This window comes from Mustela putorius, unplaced genomic scaffold, assembly GCF_011764305.1.
Source record: "Mustela putorius furo isolate JIRA1106 unplaced genomic scaffold, ASM1176430v1.1 tig00003850_pilon_pilon_pilon, whole genome shotgun sequence".
Lineage (NCBI taxonomy): Eukaryota > Metazoa > Chordata > Mammalia > Carnivora > Mustelidae > Mustela > Mustela putorius.
In genome coordinates, this window is record NW_025422002.1 from 2,299,482 (window position 1) to 2,318,766 (window position 19,285).

At 37.9% G+C, this 19,285-nt stretch overlaps 1 protein-coding gene across 1 annotated transcript in view; it reads left to right on the forward strand.

Annotated features, from left to right (window-relative positions):
• LOC101672552 (contactin-6) overlaps positions 1-17,004 on the forward strand; it is a 301,755-nt gene extending 284,751 nt beyond the window's left edge. Inside the window, 4 exon segments of the mRNA XM_004738393.2 lie at positions 14,374-14,486; positions 15,249-15,417; positions 16,258-16,318; positions 16,320-17,004. Of these exon segments, the coding sequence (XP_004738450.2) occupies positions 14,374-14,486; positions 15,249-15,417; positions 16,258-16,318; positions 16,320-16,362 (386 nt within the window). The 3' untranslated portion in view covers positions 16,363-17,004.
• Positions 17,005-19,285: the final 2,281 nt, after the last annotated feature.

The following is a 19,285-nucleotide window of genomic DNA, read 5'->3' on the forward strand; positions in this document are numbered from 1 at the left end:
GCATAATTTGTAAATCAAGTGATATAAACTTTTTCCCCGTGTACATTATACTGTCCAATCCAAAAAGAAATTAGAAATCATCTCAGTTCTTAAATCTTTGATTATAGAATACACAATCCACTTTTGTCCACATCACCAGGCCAGCAGCCAAAGACTTGTGTTCTAATTCTGGATACTTCACTGACTCATGACCTAAAACAGGATAAGACATTGCACTTTTTCTTCTTTAATTTTCCTATCTGCTAAGTAAAAATTCTCTCTGCCCTCACTCTCCCCAGATCATTGATGAGGCAAAAAAGAGGTACTGATTATAGGAGCACCTTGGAAAATACAGTTTCTTGCTAAGAAAGAACCAAACAGATGAACAAAAACCCTCTGGGATCAGTCCATTTCAAGGGTAGAGTATGTGCAACCAACAGCTCTTAACCCAGCTCTTTTCCAATCCACCCAGATGGGGAGAAATTAGGTCATGAACAATCCTCAAGAACTGACTAGCTAGAAATATAGTTCTATTCCTCTTCCTGTTTTATCCCATGCTGACCAAATCAGTGACGCCATTGCCATATGCTGATATGGATGATTTGCTTCTGGAGTCCTTCTGGAGTCTGGCCTCTTCCAGCTCATTTGCAAATCTGGATGGAAATTTCCAGTCATTCAGTAGTTTTAAGATTGTCCAGGCACTTCCTTCTAGCTGATTGAGAGATGCCAAACTCACAGAACATCTTGTGTGTCATTCAGTTTCTATCTTGGGCAAAATCAAGGGTGATTAGAAATGTGTAAAGATAGTATTTTTAAAAACCTCACGGATTTGTATCATGATAAATAGACATGATAATGCAGTTGTTGAAGCAGTCTTAAGTCGGCTTAAGATTACATGTATTCCTGTTGACCAGTTGAAGGTGGACTGAGACCTGACCAATTAACTACTTTAAAAGCATTGTATGTATCTTTAAAAACTTAAAAAAATAATGCTTTTCTGTAACTAGAATTTGCTAGTTTGATTGTTCATACAACTTAAATCAGCCATGTATTAGTTTATGCTAACCTATCCTACATGTTTAAGTAGAAAATTCATTTTTTTTTAAAGATTTTATTTATTTATTTGACAGAGAGAGATCACAAGTAGGTAGAGAGGCAGGCAGATTGAGAGAGAGAGGAGGAAGCAGGCTCCCTGCTGAGCAGAGAGCCCAATGCGGGACTCGATCCCAGGACCCCGAGATCATGACCTGAGCCGAAGGCAGCGGCTTAACCTACTGAGCCACCCAGGCGCCCAAAAATTCATTTTTGACGTGGTGATCTCAAGTTTGTTCAGTTGACCTATTTTCAGTCCTTGATACTTCAAGTGGGTTTAACTGAACTGTGGATTATATGCCAAGAATGTTATTGGTGGTTTGTTTGAGTGTTAACACATGATCATCTTCATCAAAGAGTGTGGAACATATCCTTTGAAAACAGTTTGATTAAGGAGGATTAATCTCCCCAAGATGTAATTTTAGAATATATCTGCTGAGAGAAAAAGTGAGATGAGATTCAGAAAATTTTTTTTTTTTTTTTTTTTTTTTTTTTTTTTTTTAAATTTTTTATTTTTGATAAACATATATTTTTATCCCCAGGGGTACAGGTCTGTGAATCAACAGGTTTACACACTTCACAGCACTCACCAAATCACATACCCTCCCCAATGTCCATAATCCCACCCCCTTCTCCCAAACCCCCTCCCCCCGGCAACCCTCAGTTTGTTTTGTGAGATTAAGAGTCACTTATGGTTTGTCTCCCTCCCAATCCCATCTTGTTTCATTTATTCTTCTTCTACCCACTTAAGCCTCCATGTTGTATCACCACTTCCTCATATCAGGGAGATCATATGATAGTTGTCTTTCTCTGCTTGACTTATTTCGCTAAGCATGATACGCTCTAGTTCCATCCACGTTGTTGCAAATGGCAAGATTTCATTTCTTTTGATGGCTGCATAGTAGTATTCCATTGTGTATATATACCACATCTTCTTGATCCATTCATCTGTTGATGGACATCTAGGTTCTTTCCATAGTTTGGCTATTGTGGACATTGCTGCTATAAACATTCGGGTGCATGTGCCCCTTTGGATCACTACATTTGTATCTTTAGGGTAAATACCCAATAGTGCAATTGCTGGGTCATAGGGCAGTTCTATTTTCAACATTTTGAGGAATCTCCATGCTGTTTTCCAGAGTGGCTGCACCAGCTTGCATTCCCACCAACAGTGTAGGAGGGTTCCCCTTTCTCCGCATCCTCGCCAACATCTGTCATTTCCTGACTTGTTGATTTTAGCCATTCTGACTGGTGTGAGGTGATATCTCATTGTGGTTTTGATTTGTATTTCCCTGATGCCGAGTGATATGGATCACTTTTTCATGTGTCTGTTCGCCATCTGGATGTCTTCTTTGCAGAAATGTCTGTTCATGTCCTCTGCCCATTTCTTGATTGGATTATTTGTTCTTTGGGTGTTGAGTTTGCTAAGTTCTTTATAGATTCTGGACACTAGTCCTTTATCTGATATGTCGTTTGCAAATATCTTCTCCCATTCTGTCAGTTGTCTTTTGATTTTGTTAACTGTTTCCTTTGCTGTGCAAAAGCTTTTGATCTTGATGAAATCCCAGTAGTTCATTTTTTCCCTTGCTTCCCTTGCCTTTGGCGTTGTTCCTAGGAAGATGTTGCTGCGGCAGAGGTCGAAGAGGTTGCTGCCCGTGTTCTCCTCAAGGATTTTGATGGATTCCTTTCGTACATTGAGGTCCTTCATCCATTTTGAGTCAATTTTTGTGTGTGGTGTAAGGGAATGGTCCAATTTCATTTTTCTGCATGTGGCTGTCCAATTTTCCCAGCACCATTTATTGAAAAGGCTGTCTTTTTTCCATTGGACATTCTTTCCTGCTTTGTCGAAGATTAGTTGACCATAGATTTGAGGGTCTATTTCTGGGCTCTCTATTCTGTTCCATTGATCTATGGGTCTGTTTTTGTGCCAGTACCATGCTGTCTTGATGATGACAGCTTTGTAATAGAGCCTGAAGTCCGGAATTGTGATGCCACCAACGTTGGCTTTCTTTTTCAATATCCCTTTGGCTATTCGAGGTCTTTTCTGGTTCCATATAAATTTTAGCATTGTATGTTCCATTTCTTTGAAAAAGATGGATGGTACTTTGATAGGAATTGCATTAAATGTGTAGATTGCTTTAGGTAGCATAGACATTTTCACAATATTTATTCTTCCAATCCAGGAGCATGGAACATTTTTCCATTTCTTTGTGTCTTCCTCAATTTCTTTCATGAGTACTTTATAGTTTTCTGAGTATAGATTCTGTGTCTCTTTGGTTAGGTTTATTCCTAGGTATCTTATGGTGTTGGATGCAATTGTAAATGGGATTGACTCCTTAATATCTCTTTCTTCTGTCTTGCTGTTGGTGTAGAGAAATGCAACTGATTTCTGTGCATTGATTTTATATCCTGACACTTTACTAAATTCCTGTATAAGTTCTAGCAGTTTTGGAGTGGAGTCTTTTGGGTTTTCCACATATAGTATCATATCATCTGCGAAGAGTGATAATTTGACTTCTTCTTTGCCGATTTGGATGCCTTTAATTTCCTTTTGTTGTCTGATTGCTGAGGCTAGGACCTCTAGTACGATGTTGAATAGCAGTGGTGATAATGGACATCCCTGCCGTGTTCCTGACCTTAGCGGAAAAGCTTTCAGTTTTTCTCCATTGAGAATGATATTTGCGGTGGGTTTTTCATAGATGGCTTTGATGATATTGAGGTATGTGCCCTCTATCCCTACACTTTGAAGAGTTTTGATCAGGAAGGGATGTTGTACTTTGTCAAATGCTTTTTCAGCATCTATTGAGAGTATCATATGGTTCTTGTTCTTTCTTTTATTGATGTGTTGTATCACATTGACTGATTTGCGGATGTTGAACCAACCTTGCAGCCCTGGAATAAATCCCACTTGGTCGTGGTGAATAATCCTTTTAATGTACTGTTGAATCCTATTGGCTAGTATTTTGTTGAGTATTTTCGCATCTGTGTTCATCAAGGATATCGGTCTATAGCTCTCTTTTTTGGTGGGATCCTTGTCTGGTTTTGGGATCAAGGTGATGCTGGCCTCATAAAATGAGTTTGGAAGTTTTCCTTCCATTTCTATTTTTTGGAACAGTTTCAGGAGAATAGGAATTAGTTCTTCTTTAAATGTTTGGTAGAATTCCCCCGGGAAGCCGTCTGGCCCTGGGCTTTTGTTTGTTTGGAGATTTTTAATGACTGTTTCAATCTCCTTACTGGTTATGGGTCTGTTCAGGCTTTCTATTTTTCTTCCTGGCTCAGTTGTGGTAGTTTATATGTTTCTAGGAATGCATCCATTTCTTCCAGATTGTCAAATTTATTGCCGTAGAGTTGCTCATAGTATGTTCTTATAATAGTTTGTATTTCTTTGGTGTTAGTTGTGATCTCTCCTCTTTCATTCATGATTTTATTTATTTGGGTCCTTTCTCTTTTCTTTTTGATAAGTAGGGCCAGGGGTTTATCAATTTTATTAATTCTTTCAAAGAACCAGCTCCTAGTTTCGTTGATTTGTTCTATTGTTTTTTTGGTTTCTATTTCATTGATTTCTGCTCTGATCTTTATGATTTCTCTTCTCCTGCTGGGCTTAGGGTTTCTTTCTTGTTCTTTCTCCAGCTCCTTTAGGTGTAGGGTTAGGTTGTGTACCTGAGACCTTTCTTGTTTCTTGAGAAAGGCTTGTAGCGCTATATATTTTCCTCTCAGGACTGCCTTTGTTGTGTCCCACAGATTTTGAACCGTTGTATTTTCATTATCATTTGTTTCCATGATTTTTTTCAATTCTTCTTTAATTTCCCGGTTGACCCATTCATTCTTTAGAAGGATACTGTTTAGTCTCCATGTATTTGGGTTCTTTCCAAACTTCCTTTTGTGGTTGAGTTCTAGCTTTAGAGCAGCATTGTGGTCTGAAAATATGCAGGGAATGATCCCAATCTTTTGATACCGGTTGAGTCCTGATTTAGGACCGAGGATGTGATCTATTCTGGAGAATGTTCCATGTGCACTAGAGAAGAATGTGTATTCTGTTGCTTTGGGGTGAAATATTCTGAATATATCTGTGATGTCCATCTGGTCCAGTGTGTCGTTTAAGGCCTTTATTTCCTTGCTGATCTTTTGCTTGGATGACCTGTCCATTTCAGTGAGGGGAGTGTTAAAGTCCCCTACTATGATTGTATTATTGTTGATGTGTTTCTTTGATTTTGTTATTAATTGGTTTATATAGTTGGCTGCTCCCACATTGGGGGCATAGATATTTAAAATTGTTAAATCTTCTTGTTGGACAGACCCTTTGAGTATGATATAGTGTCCTTCCTCATCTCTTATTATAGTCTTTGGCTTAAAATCTAATTGATCTGATATAAGGATTGCCACTCCTGCTTTCTTCTGATGTCCATTAGCATGGTAAATTCTTTTCCACCCCCTCACTTTAAATCTGGAGGTGTCTTCGGGCTTGAAATGTGTTTCTTGGAGGCAACATATAGATGGGTTTTGTTTTTTTATCCATTCTGATACTCTGTGTCTTTTGACAGGGGCATTTAGCCCATTAACATTCAGGGTAACTATTGAGAGATATGAATTTAGTGCCATTGTATTGCCTGTAAGGTGACTGTTACTGTATATGGTCTCTGTTCCTTTCTGATCTACCACTTGTAGGCTCTCTCTTTGCTTAGAGGACCCCTTTCAATATTTCCTGTAGAGCTGGTTTGGTATTTGCAAATTCTTTCAGTTGTTGTTTGTCCTGGAAGCTTTTAATCTCTCCTTCTATTTTCAATGATAGCCTAGCTGGATATAGTATTCTTGGCTGCATGTTTTTCTCATTTAGAGCTCTGAAAATATCATGCCAGCTCTTTCTGGCCTGCCAGGTCTCTGTGGATAAGTCAGCTGCCAATCTAATATTTTTACCATTGTATGTTACAGACTTCTTTTCCCGGGCCGCTTTCAGGATTTTCTCTTTGTCATTGAGACTTGTAAATTTTACTATTAGGTGACGGGGTGTGGGCCTATTCTTATTGATTTTGAGGGGCATTCTCTGAACCTCCTGAATTTTGATGCTCGTTCCCTTTGCCATATTGGGGAAATTCTCCCCAATAATTCTCTCCAGGATACCTTCTGCTCCCCTCTCACTTTCTTCTTCTTCTGGAATCCCAATTATTCTAATGTTGTTTCGTCTTATGGTGTCACTTATCTCTCGAATTCTCCCCTCGTGGTCCAGTAGCTGTTTGTCCCTCTTTTGCTCAGCTTCTTTATTCTCTGTCATTTGGTCTTCTATATCACTAATTCTTTCTTCTGCCTCATTTATCCTAGCAGTGAGAGCCTCCATTTTTGATTGCACCTCATTAATAGCTTTTTTGATTTCACCTTGGTTAGATTTTAGTTCTTTTATTTCTCCAGAAAGGGCTTTTATATCTCTCGAGAGGGTTTCTCTAATATCTTCCATGCCTTTTTCGAGCCCGGCTAGAACCTTGAGAATTGTCATTCTGAACTCTAGATCTGACATATTACCGATGTCTGTATTGATTAGGTCCCTAGCCTTCGGTACTGCCTCTTGTTCTTTTTTTTGTGTTGAATTTTTACGTCTTGTCATTTTGTCCAGATAAGACTAAATGAAGGGGCAAGTAAAATACTAAAAGGGTGGCAACAACCCCAGGAAAATATGCTTTAACCAAATTAGAAGAGATCCAAAATCGTGAGTGGGGAGAAAGGGGATAAAAAGAGGTTCAAAAAAGGAAGAAAGAAGAAAAAAAAAAAAAAAAAGAAAAAAAAAAAAAAGAGAAGAAAAGAAAAGAATTTTTTAAAAAAAAGAATACACCTAAGAAAATGTAAAAAAGAAAAAATATATATATTAGATAAACTAGTATAAAATCGTTAAAAAAGAAAAAGGTAACAGTTAAAAAAAAAATTTTACCCGAAGGCGAGAAAAAAAAAAAAATGAAAAAGAAAAAATTAAATTAACTGCAAGACTAAAAAAAATCACAGGAAAAAAGCCATGAGTTCTGTGCTTGGCTTTCTCCTCCTCTGGAATTCTGCTGCTCTCCTTGGTATTGAAACCGCACTCCTTGGTAGGTGAACTTGGTCTCGGCTGGATTTCTTGTTGATCTTCTGGGGGAGGGGCCTGTTGTAGTGATTCTCAAGTGTCTTTGCCCCAGGCGGAATTACGCCGCCCTTACCCGGGGCCGGGGTTTGCTTTCAGGAGCTTTTGTTCCCTGAGCGCTTTCCGTAGAGTTCCAGAGGACGGGAATACAAATGGCGGCCTCCTGGTCTCCGGCCCGGAGGAGCCGAGAGCCCAGGGCCGCACTCCTCAGTGCGCCCTCAGAGAACAGCGCCCAGTTACTCCCGTCTGCCTGACCTCCGGCCGCGCTCCGAGCTCACCGAGCCTACGACCGGTTCAAAGGTAACACGGAGCTGCGAGCTTACTGTCGGCTCTGTCTCTGCAGCCGGCTTTCCCGTTCCAATACCCGCAAGCTCTGCGACACTCAGACACCCCCGATCCTTCTGTGACCCTGCGGGACCTGAGGCCACGCTGACCCCGCGTGGGCTTCGCCCCGGTTTAGCCTCTGGAGCGATGTCCCTCAGCGGAACAGACTTTTAAAAGTCCTGATTTTGTGCGCGGTTGCTCCGCCGCTTGCCGGGAGCCGGCCCCTCCCCCCGGGGTCTCTCTTCCCGTCGCTTTGGATTCACTTCTCCGCCGGTCCTACCTTTCAGAAAGTGGTTGTTTTTCTGTTTCCAGAATTGCTGTTCTTCTCTTCGATCTGCCGATAGATTTGCAGGTGTTTGCAATCTTTAGATAAGCTATCTAGCTGATCTCCGGCTAGCTGAAGCAGTCTCAGCTTGCTACTTCTCCGCCATCTTGACTCCTCCCCCCGAGATTCAGAAAATTTTAAATGAAGTTTAGTATTTTTAAGCATTCGTCTTTTTTCTTGATTAAGTCAAACAAATAAAAACCCTTATAATTCCCAATTTCTTGATAGCAATTTTGTTTCAATATTTCTTGAATTTGGCTTTCACCAGTCTGTATGCTTCAGTGTAATGATCAAAATAGCCAACAAGGACTTGAGAATAAGAAGTTCTGCACGTCTCCATCTCATCGTGTTTGAGTATACATTAAACCTCTAATGTCGTTCTGTATCATTCTATGTCACTGACATTGTGAAAATGGGATACAAACTGTTTTAGATTCCTATTGTTGCTGTTCAGATTTCCATGATTTAAGGGTTTAAAGCAATATGAATTTATTATCATACCTTTCTAGAGGTCAGAAGTCAGAAATGAGTTTCAGTGGTTGGAAATCAGAGTGTTGACATAGCCTGTGGTCTTTTCAGAGTGTCCCCCCAAAATTTGTTTCCTTGTGGTTTGTAGAAGCTAGAGACCACCTACATACCTTAGCTGTGACCCCTCCTCTGTTTTCAAGGCCAGCAGCTTTGTGTCTTCAAACCTGCCTGTGACTCTGATCCTCTGCTTTTGTTATCATATCTCCTCTGACTCTGGCCCTCCTGCCTCTCTCTTGTTCACCCATCTAAAGAGCCTTAATTTAATTGCATCTACACAGTCCCCTTTCTCATACTTAAAAAAAAAAAAAAATGAGGAATTACAAGGGTTTTTATTTCTTTGATTTAATCAAGAAAAGAGAGGGATGCTTAAAAATACTAATCCCACAAATTCCGGGGATTAGTATATGGAAATGTTTATTCTGTTGATCACAGTTACAAAATACTGAGCATGTCTATATCCTGAGCCCTGCGTTAATTTTCCACATACATTATCTCACTTAATTCTTAACAACAAATCAAGGAATTTTGTATTTTAATTCCTAAATATAAGAAAACAAATGCTTAGAGAAGTTCTTAGGGCATCTGTCAGACCCAGACACTATGAACATGGATCCTCTGAATCTCTTCATCCCATGAACACTGTGTTAGTTTGTAATCTTCATCTCTAACCATCTAAATAGTCCCTCTCTCTCCAGATCTCAAATCTTCAGTCCAAACCTCAAATGGTCTTTAGATTTTTCCTCCTAAAATGGAATCACTGCCTATTCGTCTTCCAAAATTTCATTGTCCCCTCTACGCCACAGAACAAAAGCTAAGAGAATCTTTCACCGTCTCTCGAAACTCCTTTTCTCTCCTCTTCCAGCCCTGGCAGCCCCAGACTTAGTGACTATGGTTTAACATGCCCCGTCTCACTGCATGTACTCTCTGTGTGTCATGCTGCTGCTATACCTGTCAACAGTCACTTATCTTTCCTCCCGATCTGTAAATTTCCCATATTCTCCTGCTTCATGTATTTGCATTTTTCTGGATGTTCCATGACTCTGGCCCATCGTGAGATAATGTTGGAAGGAGACAAGGACTCCTGAGTGGAAGAAGGTTGGCTGTGAGTCTCAGCTCAGCCATGTACTACCTGTACAGCAGATCTAATTCCCCCATAACTCAGAACCCATTTTATCATCTGAAAAACAGAGATGATGGTACTTTCCTCTGGAGTTTGCTCTGAGAACTAAAGGATATTATGAACACCAAGGTGCCCCAGAGGCTGCCTTACAGCGAGAGCTTAGGGCATGGTAACATGTATTATTATACTTCTTCTGTAGTGATTTCACTCTCTGCATTTCTTAAAGCTGGAAAGCACTTTTTGCTTTCTTTCTCTTGATAAATCATTGTAGAAATTTTCTTCAAGGGTCATGAAAGGACAGCCAAAGTGAAGATGAGGAATGGCTTTAATGAAACATTGAAGATAGCTCTGATTCCAAATACTATCCCTGGATCTAACTTTGATTTTCCATGTCCTTGAGATGACATCAAGATTACCTCAGAATAGCGGTGACAGCAAGAAATTCTGCATCCATCACACATTCATACTGTCATGTCTAGATTTTCAGTCTGATACTTGATCATCCATTGTAAATTCTCAGAAAGAAAGTTCACATTTACCAAAATCTCTGCCTATTCTGATTGGGTAAGCTTAACAGAAAACAGAGCCTTCTTTTTTTTTTTGAAATATGATGATTCAGTCAATCACCCAAGAAAATAGTGCCTCCCATGAGCTATGCATAGGTTAGTGCCTGATGGAGATTAAAACAGCCGAGATCTCTGCCTTTAGGCAATTTCTCCTTTAGTGGAGAGGCAACCTAAAAGAAAACAAAACAAAGCAAAACAAAAAAATTTCATCATAGATTATGGAAAATGGTGCAAAGAAAATAAGAGGCTGAGATCTACATAAAAAAAGAGGACCTATGTGATGAAGGGCATATATTTTGATATGATATAAAACATGAAAGGAGCTAGTGGACAAAGGGATCTCCAAACAGAAAGAACAGCATATGCAAACTTCTGAAATCTTTGTTACTATTGTTTCTAGCGCTGATGTTGGCTTTGTTGTTGTTGTTGTTGTTGTTTTTAAGTAGTTATCAGTGATGTAACAGTATCATAGCTTAGTGAAAACAATATATTTCCAAAGACAACTGAGAAGCATTGCAAATATATTGTGATCCACAGGGATATCACTTAAACAGAATTTAGATATACAATCAAAGGGATAAAAATATTTACATCAATTCCAAGAAGAAAAGAAAAAAAAATCCACAGCAACAACACTGCTTACATAGAAAGAAATATTCAGACCCAGCAACACAAAGTGTTTGCAAATTTTGGCTCAATTTGGTCCCTGTCATTGACGGACTAATACTCTGTACTGGATTTTTCTTGCTGTAAATTTGCAATCAATCCATATTTAGACATAAAGGAAGCATTAAGCTTTTATTTCATCTTGCACTTATGTTCTTTCTCTCTTGCCCAAATGTCAACCCCATGCTGTTACTTAGAAGTGTAACATAAGAAGTTGTTTTTGAATTGAGTTCACAGTGTGAACTACAGTTGAATATAAATGCCATCTACAGAAAAATTGATCACAGGGAAACCATTAGAGCTGTAGAGGGCTAGTCTAATGTTGCTCTGTCATTTGATTAATAGAAAATTATTTAGTCTTTGGAAATTGCCCAGAAAGATTTTTTAAATTAGAAAAATGCTTATTTGTTGAGTTTACCATTGGCCAATGTGATGCAAACATCCATGGCCTGTGTTTGATGTTATCCATGTGACAGTGTTTTAGATTTTCAAGGTGATAGAAATCTCAATGTCATAATAGGTATTTGAAATCCAGTTTAATCAAGTACATTAAGCTCTTGAAACCAGATTGGTTAATATTGTTCATATTAAGCAACTTTCTAAAGCAGCTTTCAGAAACTTTTTATTTAAATACTGGACAAAAAGCATTGGCATTGGAATCATCCTCATGGACAAAGATATGGAAGATGATAGACTATGATGATTTATCAGATAATTAGCTAAAACTCTACCAGTTTATCTGTCTTTCAAAAAGCATATAAAGAACCTGAGAAGAGCAATATGATTAAGGGCAAATCTTATGTACCCTAGTTAGAGTTAAGAAGCAGATCATTTGCAGACTTTGGAATTGTATTATTACTAACCATCTGCTTTGAACACAATTGAAAAATTGATCATGTCATAAGACCGGAGTGGAGAATTGTTACTCTAAGGAAGGAGAATTAGCAGTTACTGTGTTTTTTAACTTGTACCACTAACCAAGTGAAGAACATTTCACATTTTAGTATATTTAAGCTAAAAATCTTGGAAATTAGGAGATTTTTATCTCATTCCAAAGATAGAAAAGCCAGGCCTCTTGGAAGAGACTAGATGCAAATTCACCTCTCTCTGACTTTGAAGGCCAGTACTTCCCACCTCCTAGATAGCAAGAGAGAAAAGCATTCTAAGTGATCTGTGCCATTGGCCATTCACACCAAGAACTCATTCCTGAAAAAACTCCTCTCGTTTTATGTCCATAGAATATTTTATGTATGCTTTGGTAGATGAAGAAACAAATATAAACATTTTGATGTCATGGCCATAGTCATAAACTCCTTGTCCCCATGGTTGATAGAGGCCAGTTCTATCTCCCAGCCTGGAGCTTCCCCAGTGGATTCATAGTGTTGAAAACAGTGCTTTTACTCTAAATAAGCAAACAAAATAGACACAGACATAGATGAAAACTTCAGAGTCCATCACTGCCAGTGACATCAAAGGAGTAAATTTATATTTTCTCTGCATTGATTCTATGATGGTGTTAATGTTAGTGCTTCATTTTAAAGAACAAAGGTAAAAGAAATGTGTCACAAGAGCATGCTAGATCTATGATGTCTTGTGAGAATTTTTATATTATCTCTTTTATAACAGAGAAAAAGATTATAGAAGGCACTCTGGGATAGTTCAGGGGGAATAGTTACAAAACAATGGTTGACATCTAGTCTTTCAGAAATAAATATATTGACGAACATGCACTGAGTGCTTACTAAGTGCAAAACTCTTAGGCCTTTAAGATTGGGCTTATATTGACAAAAAATGTCCTAGGGCATGTTTAATCCAATTGGCTTGTTTATCTTATAAATCATATGAATTGCTGTAGGTTTGGCCATGGCAATTGACCTTGATTATAGGAAAGCATGATGAATAGATTGGCCACAATTGTGTCACCTATGTGCCTGCACATGGCACAGCACATAGTCATATAGTCTGAGAAAATCACTCAGGACTCTGAGTGGTTTTTCCTTAGCCATCTTTTATAATCATTTATTCCACATGTATGAATTATATGTCTCCTATATGCCAAGCACTGTGCTATAATTCAACGTGACAAATCCATTACAAAATATGAACTGAGCCCCACTGGGAGCAGAGGGGGAAACATTTATCTCTTGACGGTGTCCCCATTGAGGTGTAAGTAACTAGGTGAACCAGAATAATGTCCTTGTAGGTTTGGGATAACAGGGAATATATGATAATGCAATGTAAGACATCCTGAGACTTTTCCAGTGACATATAAGAGAATAAATAGCAGTTGAGCCAAAGCTCTAAAAGAAATCATTTCCATTTCCATCAGTGTTATAATGAGTTAAATATTGTGCTCATTCAGCCTCACAAATTCAAATAAGATGCCAAAAACATCTTGCTGGGTAGTTTTATCTTTGCCTCTGCTTTCCAGCTGAATTATTTTTAATCTCTCCAGTTTCCTAAATCTCAAAAATAATCATGTGGACTCAAACTTTGGGAAGCAGCATGTTGTCACAGAGGAACACCAACTTGGAAATTAAGAGACCGGGATTCTGTTGTGACTCAGTCACCCTTTAACTGCTTGCTTTTGGATAAGTGGCCTCCCAGCCTGGACTCTAGTTTTCTTGTATGTAGAAATCTCCAGCTGCACTAGGTCCATTACCTTCAAAGACTGACTCTAAAGTCTTCTTCCCTTTTACTTACCGTATTTCTGTGAGACAAACTTAATTTCAGGGAACTAAAAACTGCATTTTGGACTTAAAATAAATGCCTTTTGGTATGATCACTGAGTTTGTGACGGTTTTCTCTTTTCTGGGTTCCAACAGCTCTGTATTAAATGACATGCATTCTTCTCACTATCCGGCTACAACTGACTAGACTAAGATAAACATGGCCAAATTAAGTCAATCTTCATCTTTCTCCTGGGACTTCTAGCCTGGACTATCTCTGAACAGAGTAGGTTTCAAATGTCAGATACAGAGAAAGTCATGATTTTTGCCGCATTCACTGAGAATAACAAGTGGTCTACGGCAAGATGAGGGTGCAGCAAACATTACCATGGGAAGCGGAAAGAAGAACTTGGCTTTTTGACATTTTTAATTTTATCCCTCCTAAAGCTCTGCTGCATTTTGCCAAGAGTTCTAAGAAATTCTCCTATATGCCTCATAATCTCTTACTGTTTTGCTTATCCTATCTTGAGTTGATTGTATTACTTAAAGCCAAAGAGTCCTAACTAATACAAGATAAAAGGAAAAGACTACTAGGAATTAACACTACTGTGTTGATATGTATAAAGGTTTGCAGCCTGAATTTGCGTGATATGGTCATTGATTGATGACCAAATGGAACACTAGATAACAGAGCCCTCCATCTGTTTATGTGTGGTAAAGTAAACAAACTCAGCAGCAATGATTAATAAATTAATACTGGACATGCAACAAGCCATTATTAATTTATAAGTTTGTCACAAAGATGGTCCCAAATGACCAGAATTTAAATGAATTTGCTTATTCTGACTAGAATTAATATGCTATTTCAAATGACACTGAAAACATTTTTGCCACTTCTATGATAATCATCCAGGACTTATTTTCCCTTTTCTTGTTGATGGGTCATACAGTAACCATGAGCTAATTAATATTCATTTGAATCTTTGATTATCTCTTTAAAGCTCCAAGCCAACCACCAGCTAACATTGCCTGGAAGCTGACAAACTCTAAATTATGCCTGAATTGGGAGCATGTAAAAACCATGGAAAATGAGTCCGAAGTATTGGGCTACAAGGTAAGTATTTTGTTTTTCTTTTAATAATATCATTTAAGTTACTAAGAAACCAAGGGTGTTACAACCAAATAAGAAACAAATTTATGCATCTGAAAATACAGGAATCTTAAAAAAAAAAAAAAAACTGAAAAATACTTAGCATTGCTGCTTTCAGATTCTTCATTAAAAATTTTTATGTTCTGAGGACAGCAATGTGTCATGGAACAATAAGAATTAAACTATAATATGCACTAATTTTTCTTCAAGTGATTCCCCTCACCATCAAAATATGATGGTGTATGTGGGTAGTAAGGTGAGATGAGAATGAAATCCAAGAATATATTCAAATAGAATTTCTAGAACTTAGGCTGCAGTAGGATGTGAGCTTTTAATAACAATAGAAGAATCTACCAAGAGTATAGCCAAGGACCCAGAGCAAATTATTTCTATCAGTGGTAATAGACAACATCTCCTGGCAAATACATATTCAGACATTTGAAATGGGTCCAAACTAACCAGTGACTTCACAGTGAGCTCCAAGGATAATAGCCTCAAGCTATTTAATTAATAGAGAAGAAATCTATTCTCATTTCAGAAGCATTGGCCAAAGACAAAATCTTTTTTTTTTTTTTTTTAATGACTGAATTTAAAGAAAAGTCACAGACTGGATATTCCCATTCAAAAAGTACAGCATTTATTCTGCTATGTCTCATAGTGTTCCATGAGAATCTGGACGTTAAAAAAGTGACATGTCCATTTAACTTGATTCACCATTGTATTCAGATTCTGTACCGGCAAAACAGACAGAGTAAAACACATATTTTGGAAACAAACAATACCTCGGCTGAGCTTCTGGTTCCATTTGAAGAAGACTACTTGATTGAAATAAGAACAGTTAGCGATGGTGGGGATGGAAGCAGCAGTGAGGAAATTAGAATTCCAAAAATGTCAAGTAAGTTGAATCACCATCGGTGTTGTAGATTTTGAATCTAGACAGCTGCAGCATGAAATCTAGGCTCTATGAATGTTGGGTGAAAAAAAATAAAAGGTCTGTGTTTCCATTTTCAGTTGTGAACAAGAGGTGATGAGTCAAGTTTTCTTTAAATAATCCCTCAAATTTGCAACATGCTTACATATTATAAACAGTTTTATGTTTCTTCATTTGAATCTCAAAAAGAAAAAAAAAAAAGCAAAAGAAAACACACACAACTGTTTGTCATTGGTGCAGAATTCATTCTATTGGCACCAAAATCAGAAAGTTTTTCTCTGGGTACTCACAGGCTTCTGGGAGTAAGGATAGAAAATATGGAACACATGTACATTTACTCTTATTCCCATTTCTGTGGCAGGCATCACTAATCAATCATGACATGCATACCAAGCTGAGTCACAAATCTCAAATCCTCTCAACACAGTGTTCTAAGCAAGTAACACCAATCAGTCAGATTTAGCATGTAATAATCGTTTATTATTTCTGCTTCATAGGAATCACTTTCTCAACTGCCTGAAGTTGTAGCTGGTTGAAATCATCAGCCACCACACATTGGCAAATCCTAAGCTGCTCTCCAGTCAGATTCGGCCAGTTTAGGCATTTTTCTTGTTCATGTTTACATTTAAAACAGATATCCTAGAACCGAGAGCTAGTGACACTTCCTAAAATTAAATGTAATGTAAATGCAGCAAGTGTGCTAACACACGTTATTAGAAGAGAAATGATAGTATGCATGAAAACTTAATCTAACAAGCAATTTTTTTTTCTCAAGATATTTTATTTCATTTTTATGTTTTGCAGGTTTGAGTTCCAGAGGAATTCCAGCCTTAGAACCTAGCATCTACTTCCTGTCAGTTGTCATCATTTTTTACTGTTTTACAATTCAGCCACTTACACGATGAATGAAACCATAACTCTTTGAGAGTTTTTTGAAAGCAAATCATTCTGTAAATAAGCTCTCCAGCCCCCATCACAAAATACATGATTAATACAAACTTGTTTGGAAAGGGGGAAAAAAGTGTATATTATTAAGAACCTGTAAATATCTATGGTACATTAATAAAACAGTTTTAAAAACTTTTGAATTTTAAAGTTCATACATGATTACGTACATTCAGAAAGTGCCAAATAATCTCTGGAGTTTTAACTGCTGTGGCTTTTAAGTGACTTCTATGGGAAATATAAATAACTCCCCTCGATGACGATGATGAATATGAAATAGGTTGCAGTTATCATAGGGAAGATGTATATTTTTTTATATGCTCCAGGCAATTTACTTCAGTATTAAAAATGTTCACCCTACTTGGAAATAAAATGTCATTATTTGTTTATAGTTGGGATTCTTAAAAATGTAAGCTATTCCAAATGGTGATGATGATGTGCTTTTACCTCTAAGTTAGGTGAGGCTAGGCAATATTCGTACCCAATAAAAATGTATATACATGATGTTCCTTTTGACTCACTGTTTTAGGAGGTTCAGGAATAATAATGACAGGAAAAAGTGCTTTATGGCAAAGAAAGAGAAAAGAAGGGAAATAAGCACCCATCTAAAATAATCTAACAGGGGCGCCTGGGTGGCTCAGTGGGTTAAAGCCTCTGCTTTCTGCTCAGGTCATGATCCCAGAGTCCTGGAATCAAGCCCCGCATCAGGATCTCTGCTCAGCAGGGAGCCTGCTTCCCTCTCTCTCTCTCCCTCTCTCTCTCTCTCTCTCTCTCTCTGCCTACTTGTGATCTCTGTCTGTCAAATAGATAAATAAAATCTTTAAAACAATCTAACAACTCTGGTATATAACAGGTATCTTCTCACTGCAAAATTTAATTTTTTAAATCAATTTTGAATTCTCCTATGGAAAATGTTTCCTGACCAAATCTCAGGTAATTATTACAAATTGTTAGCAATGCAACTGGGCTTGTTTTCATACAATAAGTAAATCTAGTAACAGAATTATTTAACCAAGTTTTTGACATTTTGGTATATATATATATATTCCATCTTCCCTGCAACTATGAAAATAATCCTACACTGTCCAAGACTTAAAAAGATGTTTGCAGGTTGACTCTTCTCTAGAACCTATTTGAGTCAGTGGTCCTACTTCTTGGAACTGCATTCTGGAAAAAGCAGTATGAGAGAAGGTAAGGTTAATGAGTAGGCTAATGCCATTCCATGGGGCCATCCATTTCCTTCACGAACAGCCTTGAGGAGTTTGGCCTCCTGGCAGTCTGCCCTCACTGCCAGCCAATCAGACTTGATGTCCTGGGGAGCTAGGATTGAGAAATGGTCACACTAGTTTTGCCTTCTTCACATGGTGCGACCTCTTAATTATGTTGAAATATTTGAATTATCCTCACAACCCTCAAATCACACAGTCCTCAAAATTGGATTTTGTCCTTTTCATTTCTGATGTATTTTAGAGCTGTTTAAAATACCCAGTGTAGTCGGCAGCAGATGGACAATGACTTTTCATAGTTCAGAATTTCTCCCTGCCTGAATAGTGTGTCAAGCATACAGTACAAATTAATGAGCCTTATTCTCCTCCATGCCCTAAGATATGGCTGTGCTTTGATGGAGCAAAATAAATAAGCAATAGCAAATGCTGTTTGGCACACTCATGTGAACAGCTGCCTGTCCACGACACAGCTGTATTGACCAGAAATACAGGCCCACATGGTCTCAGTGGTTTCCTCAACTTGGTGAGAGACAAGATTGTATCATCCTCCTCAAAGCAGATACTGAGAGTTAAAAATACTTTGAGATTTTTGTTTCCACTGATTAAATAAATTTGATACATAGTCATGTGTATAAGTCTGAAGGCAAAAGCAGTTCTTATCAGTAACTCTTATAGGTTTGAAGTTGTGCTTTCACTCATGATTGTAGGAGTATTAAAAGTATGCATTATTCAGTATCTAATATTTATCCCATACCAAAATTTTTGGAATCCAATTTAGCATTAATATTCAATAACATCTGCTTTGTCTCTTGATTGATTTGAATCTCTACTCTGAGTGAGGCCTGGACACATATTTTAACATTTCCTTATTGCTAATATTAGGATTAAAGGACATATGTGCACAAGTATTTAGTGTGATGCATGCAATGTTTAAAACTGTCAACAAATGGAGCTGCTGTCATCTGTTGGTATGAACTAGACCCCTAACGAAAGAATTTATTGTATTTCCTTGAGTGCCCAATAGACTATGAAAAGAGATTCAGCCTATATTTATGTCAAAATCCAAAAATGTTACAAGAAAAATGAGTAGTCCACCTACGCCCGACACTAAATGGGAGTAAATGAAGAATGGAACCAATGATGATTCCATCAAGCCATTTCAGGAAGATAATCCATGTGATGTAGGTACTTGCCTGATATTTAGGAGGGATTTCTAGTCGACCCCTTTACTGACCACAAGTACATTGCTGTTAAAAACTCTTATAAACACGATAACTTATTTCCATACTTCTTACAGGAAGGAGCAAAAATGTGGTTGCGCCTGGAAACAGCTTAAGGAGGAAAAGGGACTAAGGACTAGGAGACTTGACACAGCAGAATTATAACTTTATAAACCTGTGGGCTTCCAGGTAATATTAATACCGAAGTTAATACTTCAGATCAGCTCCATGTCCTCTGAGCTCCTATTCTTCATACTAAAATTGTCCCAGGTCAGTGTCTCTTTTCTAAGTGTACACCAGAAAGTGGCCCATAAGAGAACATGCCTATATCTTTAACAGAAAATCCAAGCAGTGAGAGGTGATCTGGAATCCATCTATATTTCAAATGCAGTAAAATAACTATTCTCTACTGTAATTGACTCTACTTTTATTAAGCCTCTA